The sequence below is a fragment of the Cetorhinus maximus genome, chromosome 23 (genome assembly GCF_964194155.1).
Source record: "Cetorhinus maximus chromosome 23, sCetMax3.hap1.1, whole genome shotgun sequence".
NCBI classification, from domain to species: Eukaryota; Metazoa; Chordata; class Chondrichthyes; order Lamniformes; family Cetorhinidae; genus Cetorhinus; species Cetorhinus maximus.
In genome coordinates this window covers 27060326-27074152 of record NC_135901.1, presented here as the reverse complement: position 1 = coordinate 27074152, position 13827 = coordinate 27060326, and the positions used below count along the sequence as shown (strand labels likewise).

Genomic DNA, 13827 nt, shown 5'->3' with positions numbered 1-13827 from the left:
GTTTCTCCAAGGTGCGGGTGTGCTTGTGACTATCCAGTTTCGAGGGTCAGTTGAAACTTCGTCCACACTGAACATGCATACGGTCTCTCCCCACTGTGAGTAGTACAAACAGGTGGTGCAACTGGTTAAAGCTCTTTCAACAGTCAGTGCACTGGAACACTCTTACTAGGGTGTGTGTGTCTCGGTGCTTTTCCAGTCGCACTGATGTTTGAAACTATTGAAGCAGACAGAGCAATCAAACATTTCTCCTCCTGGGTTCAAAGGCAGGTGATATTCAGATTTCAGAGAAATGAGTTGCTTGATCAGATCTTGATGTGATGTTTGCTTTGAGATTTCTGTCTGCAAATCCTCGCTTCTAATATCCTGTAAAAGGAGTTTACAAAAGTCATTATGGTCAGCACAGGATAGAAATTCAGAACAGACAATTCTAGTTTCTATGGGACATTCTTTCCTCTCTCATTCCCAAAAAGCTGTAAATCTCCGTCCTACACACTCTCCCTCCATTCTCACTCTGCTGTACCTCATATACACCCTCCCAATTCTCCTGAAGGTGCCGATTCATGTTCATCGATAGATCCAAGCTCACTGCTTCTTGTCCCAGATACAGAGACATTTGGCAACTCACTACGTAGGAGGGTAGAGGAAGCAGAGATGATCGATAGTTTCAAATTGAAATTGGACTGGATGAATGATATTCATTTGAAGGATTGATTTGACCTGGAACTTTCTTCCTCGAGGGATGCAGATATAATCAATGATTTTGAATTGAAGATGGATGAACACTTGAAGGAAATAAACTTGCAGAGGAAAAGGGATATTGAGGGGGAATGGGACTGACTGGATTGGTCTACAGAGAGTCAGCATGGACTCGAGTTGCTGAATGGTCTCCTTCTGTGCCATAATGACTCTGTGACTAGAAAGGCAGCTACAGTACTATATTACAAGACTGGAAATAATAATAAATGCATTTTATTACAGAACCATAAATAATTTATATTAAATATGTACCATATAACAAAACTAGAAATATCTCTGTCCTATATTAATTTACTGTCCCTCTAAATGTCAGCCATCTCCCGGGGAAACCACCCCTTCAATTGTGAACATTAGGAAAAAGACCGTCCTTTTAGCCAGACAAATAAATGTGTCAAGCTGAGGGAGCAAAGGATATCAATGTCTTTAAGAGAGAGAGAGAGAGAGAGACCTGGGCCAACCTTTCCAGAGTCTGCACCCTCCCTGGATTCACTTCCTTTCCCTTCAGTTCCTGCAAGTCAACAATTTGCCCCCAGAATGAGAAAAGAAATGGAAACGGGGAAACATTGATTTCCTCACAGATGTTGCCCAGAGGAAGAAGTTTCAGTCTGAAGCTCATTGTCCAACTTCCTTATTGTGACGTCCACAATGGAAACCTGCCTGAATCAGCCAATAGGAATCATTCTGCTCCGCGGTGACGTCCTCGGGTTCCAGTCTGCAGGCCAGGCGCGCGGACACGGGAGCCCCGCCCCCACCCATTGTTCCCCCTCCTCCAGGCAACCGGCTGACGGCTCCGGCCAGAGCTAGAAACCGCTCGGAGAACTCGGGGGAGGAGAAGCTGCGCATGTGCGGGGGAGAGCCCGCCTCTTCCCGTCATGCTGAGAAGCTGACCAATAGGAAGAGTTGGAGGACCGGAAGGACTCTGGTCCTCCCGCCAATCCGTGCGCGGGCTTTGTGTGAATGCAGAGTGAGCTTCACACAGTCTAAAACTTCCTCCTGTGTCCAACATCTGTGAGTAAAACACTTTCTTTTCTCCCCCTTTCCATTTCTTTTCTCATTCTGGGGGGAAATTGTTGACTTGCAGGAACTGAAGGGAAAGGAAGTGAATCCAGGGAGGGTGCAGACTCTGGAAAGGTTGGCCCAGGTCTCTCTCTCTCTATTAAAGACATTGACATCCTTTGCTCCCTCAGCTTGACACATTTATTTGTCTGGCCAGAAGGATGGTCTCTTTCCTAATGTTCACAATTAAAGGGGTGGTTTCCCCAGGAGATGGCTGACATTTAAGGGGGCTGTAAATTAATATAGGACAGAGATATGTCTAGTGTTGTTAGATGGTACTTTTCAGATATAATATTTATGGTTCTGTAATAAAGTACATTTATTATTTTTTCTAACTGTGCAATATAGTACTGTAGCTATGTTGTATATTTACTGTCACAGAGTCATTACAGCACAGGAGGAGTCCATTCGGCAACTTGAGTCCATCTCGATTCTCCATCGACGAATTCAGCCAGTCCGATTCCCCCTCTATATCCCCATCCCCCTGCAAGTACATTTCCGTCAAGTGTCCATGAAATTTCATTCTGAAATCAGAAATCATCTCCAGTTCCACCATCCTCAGATGAGCTCAATTCCAGGTCATGATCACTCACCCCTAATTACAGTTCTTTCTTGCATCCACCCATAACTCTAATCTTGCAATACATATTACATTATATTACACACGTTTTTATTCCAGTAATATGTCCATGTATATGGCTTGCAGCTCTGTGTGCTGGACTGACAGTGCTGAACACGGATCTGTCGATTAAGATGAATTTGCACCTTCAGGAGAATGGGGAGGGTGTATATTAGGCACCGCAGAGTGAGAATGGAGGGAGAGTGTGTGGGACGGAGATTTACAGATTTTGGGTAACAGGAGAGGAAAGAATATTTCATAATAACTAGAATTGTCTGTTATGAATTTCTGTCTTGTACTGACAGTGATGACTTTTGTAAACTCCTTTTACAGGATATTAGAGGAGGAGGATTTGTAGACAGAAATCTGAAACCAAAAATCACATCAAGATCTCACAGAGTCATTCAATTCATCAGGACCTGAATACAATTGACCTTTGAATGGGGATGGAGAAACGTTTGTCTGTTCTGTCTGTGGGTAAAGAATCTAAACATCAGTGTGACTGGAAAAGCACCGAGACACACACACCTGAGTGAGAGTGTTCCAGTGCACTGACTGTGGAAAGAGCTTTAACTAGTTACACAAACTGAAAAAACATTACCATTCACAGTGGGGAGAGACTGTTCACGTGTTCTGTGCATGTATGAGGCTTCAACTGATTGTCAAACACGGAGAGACACAAAGACACCCACACCAAGGAGAAACCATGAAAATGTGGGGACTGTGGGAAGGGATTCCGGAACCCGTCTGTACTACTAGAAATTCTCAAACCCAAAATTAACATTAACATCGACAGAATCACTCAATTCAGCAGGACCTGAATATCATTGGCCTTTGAATCTAGAAGGAGAAATATTTGTCTGTTCTGTCGGCTTCAACATGTTTCAAACATCAGCGTGACTGGAAAAGCACCGAGACACACACACCTGAATGAGAGTGTTTCCAGTGCACTGACTGTGGAAAGAGCTTTAACCAGTTACACAGACTGAGAAAGCATCACACCATTCTCATAGGGGAGACACCACACATGTGTTCTGCGTGTGGACGAGGCACCAACTGATCATCGGACGTGGAGATACACAAGGGCACGCGCACCATGGAGAAACTGTGGAAATGTAGGGACTGTGGGAAGGGATTCCAAACCCCATCTGCGCTGGAAACTCATCGACGCATTCACACTGGGGAGAGACCATTCATCTGCCCTGTGTGTGGGAAGGGATTCACTCATTCCTCACACCTAGTGGCACACCAGATCGCTCACACCAGGGAGAGGCCGCTCACCTGCTCTGTGTGTGGGAAAGGATTCAGTAAGCCATTGCATCTAGTGGCACACCAGGCCACTCACAGCAGGGAGAGGTCCTTCACCTGCACTGAGTGTGGGAAAGGATTTACTCAGTCATCTCACCTAGTGGCACACCAGGTAGTTCACACCGGAGAGAAGCCGTTCTCCTGCTCTGTGTGTGGGAAGGGATTCACTCAGTCATCCCACCTAGTGTCACACCAAGTCGCTCACACCAGGGAGAGATCATTCACCTGCTCTGTGTGTGGGAAAGGATTTACTCAGTCATCCCACCTAGAGGCACACCAGGTAGTTCACACAGAGGAGAGGCCGTTCACCTGCTCTGAGTGTGGTAGGGGATTCGCTCAGTCTGTGCACCTAGTAGCACACCAGGTCGTTCACACAGAGGAGAGACCGTTCACCTGCTCTGAGTGTGGTAGGGGATTCACTCAGTCTGTGCACCTAGTGGCACACCAGGTAGTTCACACCAGGGAGAGGCCATACACCTGCTCTGTGTGTGGGAAAGGATTCACTCAGTCGTCCCACCTAGTGGCACACCAGGTAGTTCACACCAGCGAGAGGCCATTCACCTGCTCTGTGTGTGGAAAAGGATTCACTCAGTCATCCCACCTAGTGGCACACCAGGTAGTTCACACAGAGGAGAGGCCGTTTACCTGCTCTGAGTGTGGGAGGGGATTCACTCATTCATCCCATCTAGTGGCACACCAGGTAGTTCACACTGAGGAGAGGCCGTTCACCTGCTCTGTGTGTGGGAGGGGATTCACTCAGTCTGTGCACCTTGTGGCACACCAGGTAGTTCACACCAGAGAGAGGCCGTTCACCTGCTCTGAGTGTGGGAAGGGATTCACTCAGTCATCCCACCTAGTGGCACACCAGGTAGTTCACACTGAGGAGAGGCCATTCACCTGCTCTGAGTGTGGGAAAGGATTCACCCATTCATCGCAACTAGTGGCACACCAGATAGTTCATACCAGGGAGAGGCCATTCACCTGCACTGAGTGTGGGAAAGGATTCACTCATCCCTCGCACCTAGTGGCACACCAGGTAGTTCACACCAAGGAGAGGCCATTCACCTGCTCTGAGTGTGGGAAGGGATTCACTCAGTCATCCCACCTAGTGGCACACCAGGTAGTTCACACCAAGGAGAGGCTGTTCACCTGCTCTATGTGTGGAAAGGGATTCACTCAGTCATCCCACCTAGTGGCACACCAGGTATCTCACACCAGGGAGATGCCCTTCACCTGCTCTGTGTGTGGGAAGGGATTCACTCATTCATCCCACCTAGTGGCACACCAAGTATCTCACACCAGGGAGATGCCCTTCACCTGCTCTGTGTGTGGGAAGGGATTCATTCAGTCCTCACACCTTGTGGCACACCAGGTAGTTCACACCAGGGAGAAGTCCTTCACCTGCTCTGTGTGTGGGAAGGGATTCACTCAGTCATCCCATCTAGTAGCACACCAGGTAGTTCACACCGAGGAGAAGCCATTCAGCTGCTCTGAGTGTGGGAAGGGATTCACTCAGTCTGCGCATCTGGTGACACACCAGGTAGTTCACACCGGGGAGAGGCCGTTCACCTGCACTGAGTGTGGTAGGGGATTCACTCAGCATGTGCACCTAGTGGCACACCAGGTAGTTCACACCAGGGAGAGGCCGTTCACCTGCACTGAGTGTGGGAAGGGATTCACTCTGTCATCCCACCTAGTGGCACACCAGGCAGTTCACACCAGGGAGAGGCCATTCACCTGCTCTGTGTGTGGGAAGGGATTCGCTCAGTTATCCCACCTGCTGACACACCAACAAGTTCACACTGGAAAAGACCATTTACCCGCTCTCGATGTGGGAAGGATTCACTCAGTCGTCCCATCTGCAGACACACCGGCAAGTTCACACTGGAGAGAGGCCCTTCATTTGCTCCATGTGTGGCAAGGTATTCGCTCTTTCATCCTACCCGCTGACACATCAACAGATTCACACCGGGGAGAGACTGTTCACCTGCTCTGAGTGTGAAAAGGGATTCACTCGGTTAACCAGCCTGCTCGGACTATGGGTGTTAATTGTGTCAGTTGAGGTAAAATATATATAGGTGGAGGGCATTTATTGGATGGTTACTTGAGCACATAGAGAGGCAACTACTGCCTCACAGCGGGGTGTAGTTAGGAGGCTTATACCTGTAATGTTTCACTCTGTGAATAAATCCATCCAAAGTAAAGACTGGCTCCAGTTTCTTCCTTCACCATCAGGCTGTCAGGATTATAATATGGTAACAAAGAATACTTGTCTAATAGTGGAGGGTGGAAACTAAAGGAAAATAACATTTCAGACAGAAGCTGACAATCCGAGTAGCTTTTGTGAGAAATGGCTGAAAACAAGTGGAAATTGTCAGGGAATTGCCCTGAAGAAGGGTCATACGGACTCGAAACGTTAACTCTGTTTCTCTCTCCACAGATGTTGCTTGACCTGCTGAGTTTTTGCAGCCCTTTTTGTTTTTGTGTCAGATTTCCAGCATCTGCAGTAATTTGCTTTTATATTATGGAAATTGTCAGGGTCTGATTTCCCGCCGATGTTCTCGGAGTCTGAGCCACACGACCAGTGGAAGAATGAAGTGGAGATGTGGACACGGGTTACGTCCCTACCAAGGAGGAAACAAGGTCTAGTCTTGGCATCGTCACTTCTCAACAAAAATAAAATCAGAAGCAAAGTATTTAGTGAGCTGGATGCCCGTCCGTTGGATACTGAAGAAGGTTTGGATCTTCTATTCAGGTTCATTGATGAGATTTACAAGAAAGATGATCTACTGGATGCCTATGAAGCATAGTTGGACTTTGACAGGTTTCGAATGAGGGTGAAAACATCTTTAGCAGATCTGGATATCTCATCAAGAGACAGGATTGGAACAGCACTAATAGGTGAATGAACCCCAGGAATGACCAAGGAACAATTAACAGGTGTTTCAGGTCAGACTCAAAATATTTATGTGATGAACTGCCCAAAGTGGAAAATCAGGGTCTTCGAAGTGACACATGACACACACAATTCTGAGGCTGAAGATGATGATGATGATCACTCTGTAAGAATTGTACTAGTCACAAGGAGCTTTGGTGCAGTGATGAGTGTGTTAATCACAGACTCATTCAACTGTGCTGTGTTAGATAGTGGCTGCACCTCGTCAGTATGTGGATCAGATTGGTGAAAATGTTACCCAGATTCACCTCATAGTGAGGATCGACACAGGATTAAGGAGTATGAAAGTTCTACTTGTTTAGGTTTGGTGATGTGAACACTTTCAAGTCACTAAAAAGAGTTGTGATTTCATGCAAAATAGCTTGAGTCAGCCACTTTATCAGGACTGGTGTAGACTCTAGTGAGATACCCTTCCTGTTGAGTAAACCTTCCATGGAAAAGGCACCAATGCAACTGGACATGGAGCAAGATAAGGCAATTGATTTTGGAAAGTCAGTGGATCTGCAGTTGACTCAGTCAGGACATTATCATGTCCCCTTAACAATACTTGATGTTTCTAATCAGAGTGTTTGAGAAGGATTAATGGCATCAGGAGATAAGAATCAGAGAAAAAACGCAAATTGTCTTTCAGCTACACACAGACAATTTGCTCATCCTTCTTGTCAAAGATTTAAAATCCAGCTTCATGTCCTGGACAGAGAGACCTGAAATTCTTTATGCAGGCTGTATATCTCCACACACATATATATATACATGTATGTATAACTGGACTGAAAATTAGTGATATACAGTACTGTATTTCTCAAAGATACAGTGGGAGGGGGATGTGAGGAAGAACTTTATTTAGGCACAGAGTGGTCATGATCTGTAACTCGCTGCCAACAAGGTGGTGGAAAGGGAAATAAGTGATTTCAAAATGAAATTGGGTAGGCACTTGAAGGAAATCAACTTGTAGGGTTATGGGGATATAGAGGGGCAATGAGACTGATTGATTGCTCCACAGGAAGTCAGTGCACACTCCGGTTGCCGAACGGACTCCTTCTGTGCCGTAATGGCGCTATGACTTTACGGAAGCCGACTTGCTGCACACCAGCCCACCCTGCAGCCAGAACACACTGCGGGCGGGTTCAGCGGGGGCAGGGTGAGACTTCCAGGACTTCTGCCCCTCGCTGGGGAGGGAATCCCGCCTTCAGGAGCCACTAGCCAATCGGATTGGGCAGCAGTTCCGGCATTCCAAGCCGTGCCAAGAAGGCATTAGGGCACTTCCAGGACTGCAACCGGTTCCAAGAAGGTGCAATGAATCCTGGAGCAAGATACGTCCGGGGTATTAGGCCGGGTGGGTTTGGGCAGCTTTGGGAGTGGGGCGGGGGCAGGGGGGGTGGTGGTTTTTGGTGAACAGGGAGGAAGGAAGAAAGGCGGGTGTTATCTTAACAGGGGGCTCCATGGAGAGCTGGCATGGACTCAATGTGATGAATGGCCTCCTCCTAATGTCACGATGGTCAAAATAAAATAATTTCAGCTGCACCAGTCTCTCCAACTAACTGACGTCCTTCATCCCTGGTGCCATTCTCGAATCTGCCCTGCACCCTCTCTAAGCGCTTCACATCTTTCCTAAAGTGTGGGGCCCAGATATAGGGTTCCATTCTGGAGGGATAGAATTGAAAAACAGGGAGGTTATATTCAACTTGTTTCGAACCATGGTTAGACTACACTGGGAGCACTGTCAACATTTCTGATCTCCATTTCGAAAAAGAAAATAGAGGCACTGGAGAAGGGGCAACAAAGATTCACAAGAATAATACCAGAACTGAGAGCATTTAACTCTCAGGAAAGGCTGGGGCTGCTTTTCTCTATAAAAGAGAAGACTGAAGGGTGACCTGATGGAAGCCTTTAAGATGATGAAGGGGTTCAATAATCCATGAGAAACCTCTTTACCCAGCGAGTGGTGAGAATGTGGAACTCGCTACCAAGAGAGCGGTTGAGGTGAATAGCATGAATACATTTAAGGGGGAGCTGGATACATACATGAGGGAGAAAGGAATAGAAGGATATGCTGATGGGGGGAGATGAAGAGGGGTGGGTGGAGGCTCATGTGGAGCATAAATACTGACATAGATCAATTGAGACATCTGGCCTGGCCCTGTGCTGTAGACACAGTGGAACAAGACAAATGTATTTATTTTAGATCTCCCTGTTGTGGTCGGAAAAACACTATTTACTGTCCAGGATAAAATAAATGTACTTCATCAGCTTTTGTGAATCATTTCAGTGGAAATCTGCACTGCGACGTGCAAAGAGCAGGTTGGATGGATCACTGATTGTTTCCCACAAACCGAACAGGTGAACAGCCTCTTCACAGTCTGATCTCACTGGTCTAAAAGCAGGTGCGAGTGAAGCTGATTGAATCCATTCCCACTCAGATCAGGTGAATGGCGTGCCCCTGGTGTAAATGCATTGATGAGTTTCCGGTGCAGATGTGAGGGGGCAGCGTGGGGTGCAGAGGGGAAATGGAATTCTGTTGCACGGTCCCCACACTTCCACAGTTTCTCCCTGGTGCAGGTGCCCTTGTGCGTCTTCAAGTTCAACAATCTTCTGAAGCCTCATATACATGGTCTCTTCCTGCTGGAAATGGTCTTTTCAGACTGTGTAACTGGTTAAAGCTCTTTCCACAGTCAGTGCAGTGGAACACTCTCACATGGTTGTGTTTGTCTCGATGCTCTTTCAGTCACAATGATGTTTGAAGTATTTTCGAACAAACATTTCTCCTCCCATATTCAATCGCTGATGACCATCAGGCCCCGCTGAATCAAATGACTCTGTCAAATCGTTACGTGATGCTTGGTTTGATTTTCCCATCTGCAAATCCTCCCTCTCCATTGCACTTTAAAAGGTGTTTACAAAAGCCATTGTAGTAAATACACAATAGAAATTTGAAACTGATATTCTAGTTGACAAAGAAAATCCTTTTCCCTCTCAAACTTTAAATCTCTGTCCCCCACATACTCGATTCTCCCTATTGGTTGTAACCCCAATTGACCATACTATCCTCCTCCTGCATTTCCTCAGTTCTCCTCCCCTGAAGGTGCTGACTCCCGGGTTCAGTTTCACACTCACCAAATGCCCTCCCCAATCTGTCACCCAGGTGTCTAAATCTTTACACCTGAAGTTAGCAAACTGTTTTGCTAAGGGGGCGTCACAATTAAATCCAGTGACTACCCACGTGCACTTTGTGTCAGGGTCACTGTGCCCCCCACCCCCACTTTCCATCCCAGTCCCAGGGGTTTGGAGTCTGGGCTCCGGATGAGTAATGGCGGCCGAAGCTCCCACAATCCCCCACTCTATCTGCCGCGTGGGCGGGCGGCCCAGGACTTCGCATGTCCGGGGGAGAGGCGGGGACCAGAACAAGACCCGCACTCTGATTGGTTGGATAAGCAGTGCTCTTCCGGTCCTCCAGGTTTTCATATTGGCTACTTTGGCACAGCATCATGTCCCTCATTGTCAGCATACGGGGGACTGACCAATGGGAAGAATTGGAGGACCGGAAGGACTCTGGTCCTCCAGCCAATCAGAGCGCGGCCTTTGTGTGAACAGACTAAAACTTCCTCAGAGATGAAAACAAAAAACTACTGCGGATGCTGGAAATCCAAAACAAAAACAGAATTACCTGGAAAAACTCAGCAGGTCTGGCAGCATCGGCGGAGAAGAAAAGAGTTGACGTTTCGAGTCCTCACGACCCTTCAACAGAACTGAGTAATATTAGGAGAGGGGTGAAATATAAGCTGGTTTAAGGTGGGGGGTGGGGTGAGGGGAGAGAAGTTGTGGGGGGTGGTTGTAGGGACAAGCAAGCAGTGATAGGAGCAGCTAATCAAAAGATGTCACAGACAAAGGAACAAAGAGATGTTGAAGGTGGTGATATGATCTAAGAAAATGTGCTAATTAAGAATGGATGGCAGGACACTCAAGGTACAGCTCTAGTGGGGGTGGGGTGGAAAGACTGACAGGGCATTACAGGTATAGATTTAAAAACAATGGAAATAGGTGGGAAAAGAAAAATCTATATAAATTATTGGAAAAAACAAAAGGGAGGGGGAAGAAATGGAAAGGGGGTGGGGATGGAGGGGGAAGTTCAAGATCTAAAGTTGTTGAATTCAATATTCAGCCCGGAAGGCTGTAAAGTGCCTAGTTGGAAGATGAGGTGCTGTTCCTCCAGTTTGCATTGGGCTTCACTGGAACAATGCAGCAAGCCAAGGACAGACATGTGGGCAAGAGAGCAGGGTGGAGTGTTAAAATGACAAGCGACAGGGAGGTTTGGGTCTTTCTTGCGGACAGACCGCAGGTGTTCTGCAAAGCGGTCGCCAAGTCTGCGTTTGGTCTCTCCAATGTAGAGGAGACCGCATTGGGAGCAACGAATGCAGTAGACTAAGTTAGGGGAAACTTCCTCCTGTGTCCAACATCTGTGAGTAAAACACTTTCTTTTCCCCCCTTTTTAACTTTCCAGTCATTACGACAGGGAAGGAGTCCACTCAGAAACTCAAGTCCGACTCTCTGTAGAGCAATCCAGTTAGTCTCATTTCCCCTCTACATCCCCATTCCCCTGCAAGTTTATTTGTTTATTTCCTTCAAGTTTATTTCCTTTATGTGACCAGACACTTGTGTTTTAAAATCATTGATCAGCTCCACTTCCACCATCCTCATAGGTAGCGAGTTCCATTTGATGACCACTCGCTACCTAAATAAAGTTCTTCCTCACATTCTTGGTATATCTCTAATCAAGTAATACAGTACTGTATATAGCACACATTTTTCAGCTACCAAATATATATAAAGTGCTGTGCATGGATCTGTCGATCAGCATGAATTGACACCTTCAGTAGAATTGGGAGGGTATATATTAGGTACAGCAGAGTGAGAATGAAGGGAATGGGTGTGGGATGGAAATTTACAGCTTTTGGGGAACGAGAGGGGAAAGAATGTTCCATAGAAACTAGAATGGTCTGTTCTGAATTTCTATCCTGTACTGACAATGATGACTTTTGTAAACTCTTGTTACAGGATGTCAGAAGGAGAGGATTTGAAAGCAGAAACATCAAATCAAACGACACATCACGATCTGACAGAGTCACTCAATTCATCGGGACATGAATATCATTGGCCTTTGAATCTAGAAGGAGAAATGTTTGTCTGTTCTGTCTGCTTGAAGAGATTTTAAACATGGTGTGACCAGAAAAGCACGGAGACAGAGACACACCCGAGTGAGAGTGTTCCAGTGCACTGACTGTGGAAAGAGCTCTTAACCATTTACACATCCTGAATAAATATTGCACCATTCATAGCGGGGAAGGACCGTATACGTGGTTTGTGAATGAACGAGGCTTCAACTGATGGTAGAACCTGGAGATGGTAGAACCTGGAGAGTTACAAGGACACCCGCATCATGGAGAAATCATGGAAACGTGGGGAGTGTGGGAAGGGGTTCCGTGCCCCCTGTGAACTGGAAACTCAACGACGCAGTCACAGTGGGGAGAGACCATTCACCTGCTCTGTATGTGGGAAGGGGTTCAATGGTTCATCCCAGCTGCTGGCACATCAGCGGGTTCACACTGGGGAGAGGCCGTTCACCTGCTCCGAATGTGGGAAAGGATTCACTCAGTCATGCAATCTGCTGACACACCAGCGAGTTCACACTGGGGAGAGGCCCTACACCTGCTCTGAGTGTGGGAAGGGATTCAGTGATTCATCCACACTGCGGGCACACCAGCGAGTTCACACCGGGGAGAGGCCATTTACTTGCTCTGAGTGTGGGAAGGAATTTAGTCAGCTATCCACCCTGCAAGGACACCAGCAAGTTCACACCGGGGAGAGGCCGTTCAACTGCTCTGAGTGTGGGAAGGGATTCACTCAGTCATCCAACCTGCTGAAACACCAGCGAGTTCACACTGGGGAAAGGCCATTTATCTGCTCTGAATGTGGGAAGGGATTCATTAAGTTATCCAACCTGCTGCTACACCAGCGAGTTCACACTGGGGAGAGGCCATTTATCTGCTCTGAATGTGGGAAGGGATTCATTAAGTTATCTAACCTGCTGCTACATCAGCGAGTTCACACTGGGGAGAGGCCATTCATCTGCTCAGAGTGTGGAAAGGGATTCACTGATTCAGCCATCCTGCTGAGACACCAGCGAGTTCACACCGGGGAGAGACCATTCACCTGCTCTGAGTGTGGGAAGGGGTTCACTCAGTCATCCCACCTGCAGACACATCAACGAGTTCACACTGGGGAAAGGCCATTCACTTGCTCTCAGTGTTTGATGGCATTCACTCGGTTATCCAGTCTGCAGACACACCAGCGAATTCACACCGGGGAGAGGCCGTTCACCTGCTCTCAGTGTGGGAAGGGATTCACTCAGTTATCCAGTCTACAGAAACACCAGCGAGTTCACAAGTGATTACAGGAGTTGGATTCTGCTGTTATTGCTGCTGTTAATCACATCCAGGACTGAACCATGTTCATTCTGATACTTGGTGAAGTGGGAGGGTCGGAGAATTAATTTCTGCTGGACTGGCCGGTCTCACGACTTTGCTCCCAGTGGCTGATGCTGTTTGAGCCTTTAGCGAAAATCTAATTTCATATTTCACATGGATCACAGAATCAAAGGATATTTGAAGCTAAAATACATTTTGTTTGCATTTCTGTTTGGAACCTCCCAACTGCCATGGAGATGGGGCTGTGGTGGTTCGAAGGTTCTTTTGTTTAATTTATCTGGGTGTTTCTCACTGAAGGTAGTTGTGTAGTTTGCAGCTCACTTGGAATTGGTGAGGAGAGAGAAGGCTGGAGGGTTTACCTAGCTTGGAGCTCGAGGAAGAAACCTACAGTGGTCCTCACAGTGTAAGGAAGTTACCCTCGCGACAGAAAGGAGCCAGCTTGAACAGTTAGCTTGGAAAGAGTTGAGAACGAGATGTCAGAACAGCTGGAGGGAAAAATCAATGAGTGGAAATTCAGGGCAGGAGGGCAGTGAAACTTAATCTTGAGCTGAGGAATCCACAGTCGTGAAGTCTTAAAGAAACTTTGACACGTCGATTATCCAAAAGCCAAAGGAAAGATGCCTAGGAAATCTTGTACCTCAGAGAAGGTG

General features: G+C 47.1%; 4 protein-coding genes across 5 annotated transcripts in view; 3 read left to right on the top strand and 1 right to left on the bottom strand.

Annotated features, from left to right (window-relative positions):
• Positions 1-13168, top strand: part of LOC144697419 (uncharacterized) — a 172942-nt gene extending 159774 nt beyond the window's left edge. The window contains exons 2-3 of the mRNA XM_078569391.1: positions 2765-5279; positions 12286-13168. Of these exons, the coding sequence (XP_078425517.1) occupies positions 3528-5279; positions 12286-13140 (2607 nt within the window). The 5' untranslated portion in view covers positions 2765-3527 and the 3' untranslated portion in view covers positions 13141-13168. The remainder of the gene's footprint in view (positions 1-2764; positions 5280-12285) is intronic.
• Positions 1-13827, top strand: part of LOC144697423 (uncharacterized) — a 512621-nt gene that overhangs the window by 183559 nt on the left and 315235 nt on the right. The window lies entirely within an intron of this gene.
• The window catches only part of LOC144697923 (uncharacterized), a 66938-nt gene that overhangs the window by 14873 nt on the left and 38238 nt on the right, over positions 1-13827 (bottom strand).
• LOC144697125 (uncharacterized) overlaps positions 1-13827 on the top strand; it is a 195062-nt gene that overhangs the window by 149135 nt on the left and 32100 nt on the right. The gene's annotated exons all lie outside the window — the stretch shown is intronic.